The 12197-nt window shown below is 37.3% G+C and overlaps 1 protein-coding gene across 2 annotated transcripts in view; it reads right to left on the reverse strand.

Moving 5' to 3' along the window:
* LOC141520652 (catenin alpha-3-like) overlaps nt 1-12197 on the reverse strand; it is a 1797877-nt gene that overhangs the window by 1739864 nt on the left and 45816 nt on the right. For both annotated transcript variants that reach the window (XM_074232362.1, XM_074232363.1), the window contains exon 2: nt 10720-10823. In XM_074232362.1, the coding sequence (XP_074088463.1) occupies nt 10720-10818 (99 nt within the window). In that variant the 5' untranslated portion in view covers nt 10819-10823. The remainder of the gene's footprint in view (nt 1-10719; nt 10824-12197) is intronic.

Genomic DNA, 12197 nt, shown 5'->3' on the forward strand with positions numbered 1-12197 from the left:
CCAGTTCTACTCCATCAAAACAACTTCTCAGTCAGAGCACCTGACAACAATCTCCAATTAAAGGACACAAAAAAAAGAAAAGTAGCTAGTGTCATTCGCCCTGAAAAGGGACAAAGGGAAAGATAATGAAAGTTATACGGAATCTTACAAGTAATTTGAGGAGACTGAATGAGAGGGAATAAAGACCAATCTAAAGAAAAATAAGAAAACTAAAACACTGATGGACAAAGGGTGAGTGGAGGAAGTCAAAGATGCTGCATAAGTGAATAAACTAGAAGCAATTTGGAGAGGAAACGATATGATCATAAAAACACTTACTGAAGTAGAGAGTGAGGGATGAAGGAAGGGAGGAAGGAGGAAGAATAAGGAAGGAATCAAATTTTGAAAATCTTTCTCTCTGTTTCTAGGGAAGACAGAAATCAGTGTCTATAGAAAACAGAAGTAGAAACATGATCACCAACCAAAGCAAGGAAATAACTTCTTTTTTAACCACAACCCATGATTTCATTACTACAGGGGACTCTCGATAAGGAAATGTCAACCAATATAGATCAGAAATTGCATAAAACAACCCTGATACTTAGAAGCAATGTGAACCTGGGTCAAGACATCTAACCTCTTGTACTTCAGCTTTATCTTTAAAATGAAGATTACCACTAAGGTATCTTTTAGTCCTAGAAGCCTATCTCTTAATTCACAGGGGCTTTATGAGTTAAGCTAACCATATAAAGATAAGTTGCTTTACTAACACAAAAGTGAAATTCCAGTGTATTCTAGTTATTCAAAGAAGCTGAGACATAGAGATGTATTTTTTAACTGCAATTCTGTAGAAATACACCCACTTTTGCTCTGCCTTGCCAAACTTGAAGTTTAAAAGTGATAAAGTACAGATGCATATAGTTACAATAATAAAAATGTAATTGCTAGGAAAAAAATTATGTCCGATCCATTGGAGGAATTTATTGCCGATGGATGCAATGGTGTAAGTTATCACATAGGGAAAATGGGAGTGGATGATTGAAATACATCAGAGGCTGGGCACCCAAGCAAATGACCTAATGATTTACCTATGCACCAGAGGAGGGGAGGAGGGAATAGATTAAAGATAAATCAAGGTTTGTGGTGAATGGAAAGAAGATTTATGAGCAAATGAATTTAGGAGTCAGAGAGTGGCATAATCAGACATATTACCAATTACTCTGAAGATTAAAATGTAATTTTGACTTTGAGTCATACATTGAGGTGATAAGTAACCTCTCCAGAGGAAATCTAAGGGATCAAAAATAATGGGAGGCCTTAGTAACCCCAACAAAGAGTAAGTTGGAAGATTAATGATAGGGAAAAGTGTGAATTTTCAAAGAAACAGAGATGTGTATTTGATAACTTTACCGAAGGCAATATTAAATTTGCTGTTGTAGTTCTTAATCTTATTAGCAATAAAAAATGAAGACTATTATTCAATTCAACAACAAGAATTCATTAAATAACTACTGTGTTCCAGGTGATTTGTTAGGCAATAGGGGTGCCAAGACAAAAATAAACCATCCCCTGCCCTCAGAGAGCTTATCAGAGAAGACAACTTGTATCCATGTAAGTGAAAAGTCAAAGTGCCATAGTGGATAGGACCCAAGACTAGGAAAGAGGACAAGCCTAGATAAAATCCTGCTTCAGATATTTATTAGCTGCAGGACTCAGGCCAAGTCACTGAACCTCTCTGAATCTCCTTTTCCTCAACTACAAAATAAAGAGGGTGAACTCATTGCCTTCTAAGATCCTTTCCTGCTCTAAATCTATTCTCCATATTATTATATATGCACTTGTCTTCCAATATTAGAATGTAACCTCCTTGGCAATATGGACTGTTTCATTTATATACTTGGGCATCTACAGTGCCTAGAAAATAATAAGCACCTAATAGATGCCTTTTGATTGATCCTATAAAGTATGTACATATATATATAAAATATAATGTATATATGTATGTGTGCAAGGGTAGTATATATATATATATGAGTATAGACATACATGCATATACTATACAGATATGAATATATATATGCATGCATATATAAAGACAATCACACAGTCATTTCTGTCTCAGAAGAAATTATATTCTATCAAAATATTATATATAGAAATCGATCCATCCCACTTATTACCATTCCAATATTCATTTGGGACAAAATGAACATATGAATATGTTAGGCTTGGGAATATCACTGGAAAATAATATAGATCATTTGAGAGGGTAATAATAAAGGAATTTTTCAAAACAGCCCAAAAATGCCTTAGCACTAACAATCTTGTGTTTTCATTTAAGGCCAGCATTGTGCTGTTAATCATATGTGATCTAAAAGATAGCTAGTAAAAAAAATCATGATGTAAACTCATGAATCAAGTGATTTTAAAATAATAAACTCTGTATTTCAAAATTTGTTCATTTATACAAGGGAAGACTTCATGAGACCTTGAGCAAAAAAAGATATCGGGTGGCAGCTAGGTGGCACAGTGGATAGAGCACTGGCCCTGGAGTCAGGAGGACCTGAGTTCAAATCCAGCCTCAGACACTTAATAATTACCTAGCTGTGTGGCCTTGGGCAAGCCACTTAACCCCACTGCCCTGGAAAAACTAAGAGAGAGAGAGAGAGAGAGAGATCCACATTTGTTTGCTAAACTAAAATTTTGTATTTGGTGGATGTTGTTAAACACAATGGAATTCAATAAATACTTATGGTTTGTCTTTGAAAAAAATGATGATTATTATTCAGTTCAAAAACAAAAATTCATTAAATAACTCCTGTGTGCCTGTGGAGATTTCTTAGGCACTGATGATGCAAAGATAAAAATGAAATAGTCCGTGCCCTCAAGGAGCTTAACCAGGAAGTCAACATGGATAAACATAAGTGAAAAGTCAAAGCTGCTCTATATGACCTGAAATCAATTTTGTAGTGATACTTCCCATTGGACCCTGTTGAGACTTTCCATTCATGCTGCCTTGACAAAATCATAAAAAGTTTTCATTTTAATGGTTGCTCAATCCACTGAGTCCCTTGGAGTTAGGGGACAGGAGTTAAAATCCAGCCTCAGACACTTGATTGTTACTGGCTATGTAACGTTGGGCAAGTCACTTCACCCTGATTGCCTCTCATCCAGGGCCATCTCCAGTCATCCTGATTCCTATCTGGCCATTGGACCAGATGACCTTGAAGGAAAAAGTGAAGCTGGTGACTTAGCTCTGCCCCTCCCCCCCACTCAAATCCAATTCATGTGCTTGTCGTGGCATCACAACATGTCTTGGTCTTCTTCAAGAATGAAGGACAAATATCGTCAACATCATTTATTTCATGCTATGTCTCAGCCTGACATTTCTTTCAAGTTATGTCAAGTCAACAAGAACATATATTTACCAAGACCTGGGTATACATTGAGGATAGAAAGAAAGGTTGTAGTCATCCCCTACCCTTGTGGGGTTCAGATGAATGGTGAAGATAACATGCAAACTATTGAGAACAAACAAGATGTGTACAGGAAAAAATTGGAGATAGTCAATGGATGGAAGACTTTTAAGTTAAGACATTAATCTTGTAGTAGAGGTTGGGATTTTGGCTGAGACCTGAAGGAAATTAAGAGACTGAGATAAGGAGGAAGAGCTTCAGGTCTGGGTGATGATGAGTGGAAAAGTCTGGAAATTGGAGATGGGATATCTAATGTGACAAAGAGCAAGGTCAGTACCACTGGATCACAGAGTACATGGAAGGGTCTAAGACATAAGAAGTCCTTGAAAGGCTTTTAATTCTAAAGTGATACCTTCACTTGATAGAGAATTACAGCTAAATTGTCATCAGTCAATCAATCAAAACTGTATTAAGGGGGAGGCTAGGAGGCACAGTGGATGGAGCACCCACCCTGGTGTCAGGAAGACTTGAGTTTAAATTCCACCTCAGACACTTAATAATTACCTAGCTGTGTGAACCTTGGCAACTCACTTAACCCCATTGCCTTGCTAAACAAAACAAAACAAAAAACTGCATTAGGTACTTTCAACATGGTTAGTAGGATCTAATTAGAACTGCAAATACAGAAGTGAGATTGACTGGCCCCACAATCAAAGGTCTTACATTCTAGCAAGAGGATAAAGCTAAAAATAACATGTTCACAGATCAACAAATACAAAATATATTCAAAATATATATAATGATTTGGGGGGGGAGGCATTCCAAAGGTTTCCCCTGAATTGATCCAAGGAATCTGGAATTCTAAGAGGAAAAGTTAAATAGGGTGAATATTCCAGGCATAAGGAAAGACCAGTTCAAAGGTATAGTGCCTAGAAATAAAAATATTGTGTATGGGGTGGGGGGGATGGAAAGCAAGTCAAAACTCTACTAACTCTATCAAAGACGTAATTATCTCTCTAAATGTCAAAGAAAATGAGATGATATTAAACTAAAGTGACTTCTAGCTCCAAAATCTTGTGAATCAATGAAAATCAACAGCAGTCAATATCAAATAACTTTTTGTCTACCTAAGTCTAGTAATAATTGGAGAATGTTGTATCTTTCAAGTGTCCATGTTATTTTGGTGTCAAGGAAGGGAATAATGGGCTGGGTCATGGGATAGAATAATATAGCACCAGGCCAGCAAGGCATTATCAAGGTTGAAAGATTATAACTTGCCCAAGGTTGCACAAATGTGTGTGACTGATACCCAATGTCACAAAACCCAAAATTTAGCTCAACTACTCCAAGAAATTCAATATACTTTCCCCATATATGTCTCCTTCCATAGGCCAACTTTTTAATTATTCAGAATAATTGTTTTAAAAATTGTTAGTTATTGGTTAGGGAAGTCAAGCCAAGACAAATACTTTTATGAAAAATGACTTTGTAACAGGAACCCATCCAGATCTTTTCAGACTGGTATATAGTAGCAATAATGTTTGCAAAGTACTTTATGTATGCTATCTTATTTGGTCCTAGCCCTATGAAATATGTGTTGTTATTATTCTTATTTCATGGGCAAGGAAACTGAGGTTAAGAGATTCACCCAGAGCCATACAGTTAATGAGTTTGTGAAAATATTTGAACTCAGGTCTTTGAGACTTCTTTCACCATGCCTTCTCCCTGATATAGGGATGACTAATGGGTTACAAATTAGGTTTATTACAAGTGAGTTACCATAGCATTTTTTGAGGCAAATAAGATTCCTAAAAGTACTAGTAATAGCAGCAGTAGCAGCAGCAGCAGCAGCAGCAGCAGCAGCAGCAGCAGCAGTAGTAGTAGTAGTAGTAGTAGTAGTAGCAGTAGTGGTGATAGTGATAGTAGTAGTACTATCAGTACTAGTAATACTAGTAGCATTAGTAGTACTAGCAGTAGTGTAGGTAGTAGTATTAGTAGGGGTGGTAGAGGTGGGGATGGTAGTAGTAGTAGTAGTAGTAGTAGTAGTAGTAGTAGTAGTAGTACTTAATAGTGGTAGTGAAGGTGGTAGCTGTAGTACTAGTATTAGTAGTCTTGGTGGTGTTAGCAGTAATAGTGCTAGTTCTAGTAGTGATGGTAGTAGTTGTAGTACTACTAAATAGTATTTTAATGCTAGTGGTGGTAGCGGAAGTAGTTGTACTAGTACTAGTAGTGATGGTAACAATTGTGGTACTAGTGTTAGTACTAGTAATAATGAGTAGTAGTAATGGTAGTGGTGGTAATTGTGGTGGTGGTGGTGATAGTGATAGTAGTGGTAGTAGTAGCAGCATTTCTCTAGTTCTTTAAGATTTTCAAGTTGTTTTAAAAAATATCTCATTTGTGAGCAGAATCAGAAGAATATTGTACACCCTAACAGCAACATGGGGGTGATGATCAACCTTGATGGATTCACTCATTCCAGCAGTGCAACAACCGGGGACAATTTTAAGCTATCTGCAATGGAGAATGCCATCTATATCCAAAGAAAGAATTATGGACTTTGAACAAAAACCAGACTATTACCTTCAAATTAGGGGAAAAAACATTATCTTATTATGCAATTTTACTATCTCATACTTTATTTTTCTTCCTTAAGGATATGATTTCTCTCTCATCACATTTAACTGAGATCAATGTATACCACAGAAACAATGTAAAGACTAACAGAATGCCTTCTGTGGGGGGGAAGCAAGAATGGGGGAAAAATTATAAAACTCAAAATAAATAAAATCTTTCTTTAAAAAATCTCATTTGATCATCACAACCACCCTGGAAAGTCAGCCAAATTATTATCCTTATTTTACAGATGAGAAAACTGAGGCAGGCAGAAGTGAAGTAACCTGTCTGAGATCACAGAACTAATAAATATCTGAGGTTGGATTTGAACTCTGGTCTTCTTGACAAAACCAACAGAGTCATTTTGCTGACTACACGTATGACTGAAGGAATTACTTTTGCAACCATTTCCACAGCACAAGTGACATCATCTTTTTCTATAATGTTCTGACCACCATAGATTCCTCATGTAAAAAAAAAAAAATCCTCATGTAGTTAAAGGCTCTTCATTGAATGGATCACCAAGCCCATGACCCTGGGAGTCTCAAATAGTATCTGATACGAACTTCAATTATTGACAGACATAAACATAAAGAGTTGACTGACATCCAAGTTGGCAAATGCTTTTCCTTGTCCATTGAAGTATAAGCAATCCCTCTATAGTTCTTCAAATTAGGCGGTCTTCCAGTCAAGATTTTTTGTTGGACTAAATATCTGTCTTCTGAGGACGAAAGTAGCTACGTATACAGAGGATCACCACCTCATTGGCTGCATGACCCTGGACAAGGCATAACCTGAGAGAGAGAGAGCTTTAAAATAGGAATAACAATATAGTAGCTACCTCACAGGTTTGCTGCATGAGTTAAATGAAATGAAGATGACTTCAGTTCCTGCTCTCCTCTACCACACTGCTTCTAACTTAAGTGAAATAAATGGGTTTTTTTTACATTAGTTAGCCCTATTATCAGATATGTTACAATGGATGGAGTCTCATTATCTCTGAGCCTCTCCATCTCTGCAGGTCCCTGGGATCAGCAGTATCTCAGTCAGAAATCATGTCTCCAACATAATCTCTGTGTTGCACAAGTTTCCTTCCACAAGGCTCAAAAATCATCCCAGGCGCATGAGAAGGATTACATATACATATATATATATATATATATATATATATATATATATATATATATATATATATTTGTATGATTATGCAAATACAGCATAAGTGACCCATCATGAGCAGGTCACATGCTTTGGAGTTTGACTGGTTTTTTTTTTCAGTGAATAAGCTTCTACTAAATAGCAATAGCATTACTCAACAAATTCAATTGACCTACTTTTTCTGATGGTAAAACTGAATCTCTATATTTTGTTATGGTACTTGGGAAAAATCAGACCTGCAAAGTTCTTTGCAAACTTTAAAAGTCTGTAGAAATATCAATGATCATCATCATCCTCTTCTTGTAATTTCTAGGGACTGCCATTTTGGAAGCTGTCACAAGGACAACATAACCAATTCTTTCAATGGAAAGTATAAGTACTCCATGGTCAATACCACAGTATTGAAGATATATTTATAATATAATGTATCCACATCTGTGAAAAATGAAAGCACATTTTTCTTGACTTCCCACTATACAAAATTTTGACATACAGGATAGGCCATTTAAAGAGGTTTTTGTGACCTAAGGATTCTTCACTTTTACAAAAGAGCTTATCACAGGTCCTTTTGAAACAATAGTTCCTGATAGATATAGTGTGCTGTACTAAAGATCATTAGCATGCTGTGTAAAAAAAGAAATCTAGATCTAGGATCACAAATCCTATTCCCCTTCTTACTCTCTAATCCTGAGTCACTATTGAACCCTGGTTTCCTCACCTATAATCAGGGTGTTGTTCATTAAGGTCACTTTCAGCTCTAAATCTGAATCTGTTATCATTCTTTGAGTGAATTCATTGTAAGAAGATAGGAAAATTAAATGTTCCAAGTGAATCAACTTCTAAGAATTCTGCTTAAAAATATGACCTTCAAAGGAAGTAGGAGAGTAATAAGCAACATTAAGAAAGAGCCATAACTGGAAATTTCAGGAGGTAAGTTAATTCAATTGATATTGGGGTGGGGGTTGAAGCAGAACGAGGGGGAGGTAAAAGCCAAAGTGTTCAAAGGTAGTTGGAGTAGATAAGACTGTAAGCTAAATACCAAATTTATTCAGGAAGACAGGGGATATCATTTACAAAGTTATAGATAAGAGCAAAAAAGGATCTGGATGGGGCGGCTAGGTGGCACAGTGGATAAAGCACCGGCCCTGGAGTCAGGAGTCCCTGGGTTCAAATCCAGTCTCAGACACTTAATGACCTAGCCGTGTGGCCTTGGGCAAGCCACTTAACCCCATTGCCTTGCAAAAAACCTAAAAAAAAAAAAGGATCTGGATGAGATGGTTTTCACTATAAAGATAGTTACTAAGCAATGAGGACTGGAGAGGCAGTGAGGACAAAGAGTAGGATAATTTCTCTTTCTGATCTTGTGAATCATGAAGGATGAGAGAAGTCACCCTTGCCCATAGTGACAAGAGATGTCTGTGAGAGAAAGCTGGGTTCAGAGAGCACCAGGCAATAGAAGTGTGAGAGAAAGGGATCTAGCATTATCATTTTGAGTTGGAAGGAAATTTCTGTAGGAACATTTAGGGCAAACCCTTCATTTTACAGATTAGAAAGCAGGTCCAGAGACTAGAAATGACTTGAAAAGAACTGATCCAAAATTGAAACAGAGATTCTCTCATCTAAATCCAGTGATTTTTTTTCAGCATCCTAATAGGAGAATTGACGAGAAGTAAATGGAAATCAGAATCAAAGAGAATGGAAACTGGAGAGGGAGCTAGTATTGAGTTTATGGTCCTATCAACTCCTGTGAGAAGACAGGGAATTTCTTGAGCAAAATGGTAAAGGGTCTCAAGCTTATTTCACATGATGATCTATTAAAAGAACTGGAGTTGTTTAGCCTGGAGAAATCTGCCGGGAGGGAGGAATGATAGTTATCTTCTAGTATATAAAGGGTAGTCATGTGGATTAGACTTTATACTTGCTCCATTTGGCTGCAGAGGGCAGAACTAGGAGAAATAACACAGTGGTGGAGAGCAGGGAGTGGAGAAGGGGAGTTGCAAAGGGGCAAATTTCATCTTTTTAAATCTTCCTAATATTAGAACTGTCCAAAAATGAATTGAACTGCCTCAAGAAGAAGGAGAGGGTTCCTCCCCTCCTTGAAAGGCTGCTTGCAGACGTTAAATGATCACCTATTAGGCATAATCATAGTAATATACTGTTATACATTCCATTCTGGTATGGGTTGGACTCAATGCCTACTGAGTTTCTTTCCAGTTGGAAGATTCTGTGATTCTGTGACCCCCTGGGGGACTCCTGTGACAGAAGGGAGGCATCCTGAGGACTAGGGAGAAGAAGTGGTGGCTTTGTTTGTTCACAAGTAGGACTGAAATAATTCTTCCAAAAGGGAAGTTCTGTGGTCCCTGGGGAAGAATTCCCCAAAACACCTTACTACACAGGGGAGAACCTCGGTAGTTCTGCTATTCTAGCTCTGATTAAGAAAAACAGACCCATGGGCTACTCTGATAAGTTCCCATAAAAATGACATGAATGGAATTTCTGTACAATATTGATGGAAGTTTAGGGGCGGCTATGGGGCGTAGTGGATAAAGCACCGGCCTTGGAGTCAGGAGTACCTGGGTTCAAATCCGGTCTCAGACACTTAATAATTACCTAGCTGTGTGGCCTTGGGCAAGCCACTTAACCCCATTTGCCTTGCAAAAAACCTAAAAAAATATATATTGGTAGAAGGACATGTAATGAAGTAGAAATACTGGGCAGAAAGCAAATAGTTAAATTTGTACTTTTTCATGCTTACTTTCCCCCTATAAAACCCATCTTATATAATGTTATATTTTCCTAACATCTATGAAAAAACTTATTTGTGCCTCTCTATTACTGCCCTTGGGCTGATAGAGACTATCTCCTATCCTGAATCTGAATCCCCATACAATATGTCAAAGTTGTCCTCCCCCCAGATGTGGTCCAGAACCAGTTGACCCACTTAGGCACACAAAGAATGTCAAAGTAACAATATTATTCAATAATGAACAGACCATTCTTGACTATTTCTGACATATTTCATTAAGCTACACTTGTGCAGAAAGCATCCTCCCTAAGCCCTCCCCAGTCTCTCCTAGGTCACCCTCCTTTTCTTGCCTTTCCCTTTAAAAGGTTTTCCCTGTCTCTAAAACCTTTCTGGTTCTTGGAACTCAGCCCACTTGGAGAAGTATAATAAATTCTCCCTGTCCCCCATAACTCTGGATCATGGTTTCTGTGAATTCATCATTCTGCTCGAACTCAAAACCATTAACTTCAACACATGGACAAGAGTTATGTAGGAAAAGAAGACAAATTTGTATGACTTCCTGATCTTTGCAGAACTTACCCACATAGAGGAAATCTCAGACCCATTAAAGTATTGGCAAAATATTTTAAAATAAAATTGCATTCTTTAGAATATAATATAGCATCAAAACTAAAGGATAATTTCGAACGGTATATTCACATACATAATTAAGTAAATATATTTTATCATTCTGTTGCCCATTTTTGTGCACTTTTCTTTCCATTCCATAGGTGTGCAAATGTCTTATGATTTCTATGATCTTCATACCTGGATTATGAGAGGTTCTAATAGTTTCTCCACTGTGTGGGTCTGGATCTGGAGGTCCTGGGGATTCATTTTCAGTTGGATTGGTGTCTCAGCTGACATGCTGCCTGTGCATAAGGACAAAAATAGACACACACAATTAGAAGCAAGTCAAAATGATTTCAGGAGGACAGGGTCAAGCTTAGGCAGAATCATCGAGGTGATCAAATTTCTCAGTAGCACCCCTTTCCCATTAGCCCCACCCTCTCAACTTAATTCAACCCAACTCAAAAAATGTGTATTATGTACCCGCTAATAGAAAGAAGAGACAGAACATTCTATGAGTTTAGTCCCACCCTAAGTTATTTTAGGCACTAGCAGGGGTGAGTTGGTAAATGGTAAAAAAGCAACCAGTTCTCTGGGAAGGAAAATGTGCATGTGACATGCCTTCTAAGTTTAATGTTCATTAACATTTTCTCCATCACTTTACAAAGTTTGAAATAATAAAACAATAAATCAAACCCCGATTTATAACATTTGCCTATTTCAAAGGCATAAATGCTCACACTTTAAATTTAACTTTCTGCCCTCAATGCCACTGAGGGCTGGTGTCAGCATACTCTGGACCAGGGGAAGCATTCATTTTCTCTAACAGGTAAACTTTTGCACCTTCACTTCCATTAAACTCATGAATCGTCTACGGGAGTACTACCTCCAAAGGTACAGATCATAGTTCTATGCCCCTTGTCTAAATCCTCCTGGAACTCCATCATAGGAAGTCAGTTCTCCATATTAAGATCCTTTTTTCCTAGATCTCTTCATAACGCAATAATACAATCAGAACTTGAGAGCTCTACATTGGCTATCTCTTACTCTGCCTACAAGATGGCAGCCCCTCCGTCTTTTGCGTCTATATACCATTTTGGTACCTTCCACACCATTCTTTATAACCAGACCCTTGTAACTGATACACTTTGACCTCTTTAAACTGTTAGTTTACAAACATTTATTGAGTATTTTCTGTATAATGTGCTAAATCCTGGGGATACAAAGAAAGGAAAAAGCATGGTGCACACCCTCAAGAAACTCACATTCTAATGGGGGAGAACATGTAAAAAAACTGTACATTTAAAACTAATCTATAAGAAACTCACTGGCTGGGGGAAGGGAGGGAGAGAGTCCAGGAAAGGTCTCTTGCAGAAAATATTTCTCCTTTAACCTTAGAGTGAACATAGAGGTTATGATAGAGAAATGATTACATAATTAAAAAATAATTACTTTGTAAATGTGCATCAAAAATAGAGTCTAGGCAAACATAATGTTTGATACTATATAATGTGCAAATATAAATGTGAATCTGAATGTACATATTTATAACTTTCCAACATCCCCTCCTAAACCTATTGTACCTTGGTTAGATGGCATCTGGAGGAGTTTATCAGTTTCAGGTGCTATATTTTTAAAAAGATTGTTTATAAACTGGAGATTTTAAAAAAAGATTG

The sequence above is a fragment of the Macrotis lagotis genome, chromosome 4 (genome assembly GCF_037893015.1).
Source record: "Macrotis lagotis isolate mMagLag1 chromosome 4, bilby.v1.9.chrom.fasta, whole genome shotgun sequence".
Classification (NCBI taxonomy): domain Eukaryota; kingdom Metazoa; phylum Chordata; class Mammalia; order Peramelemorphia; family Peramelidae; genus Macrotis; species Macrotis lagotis.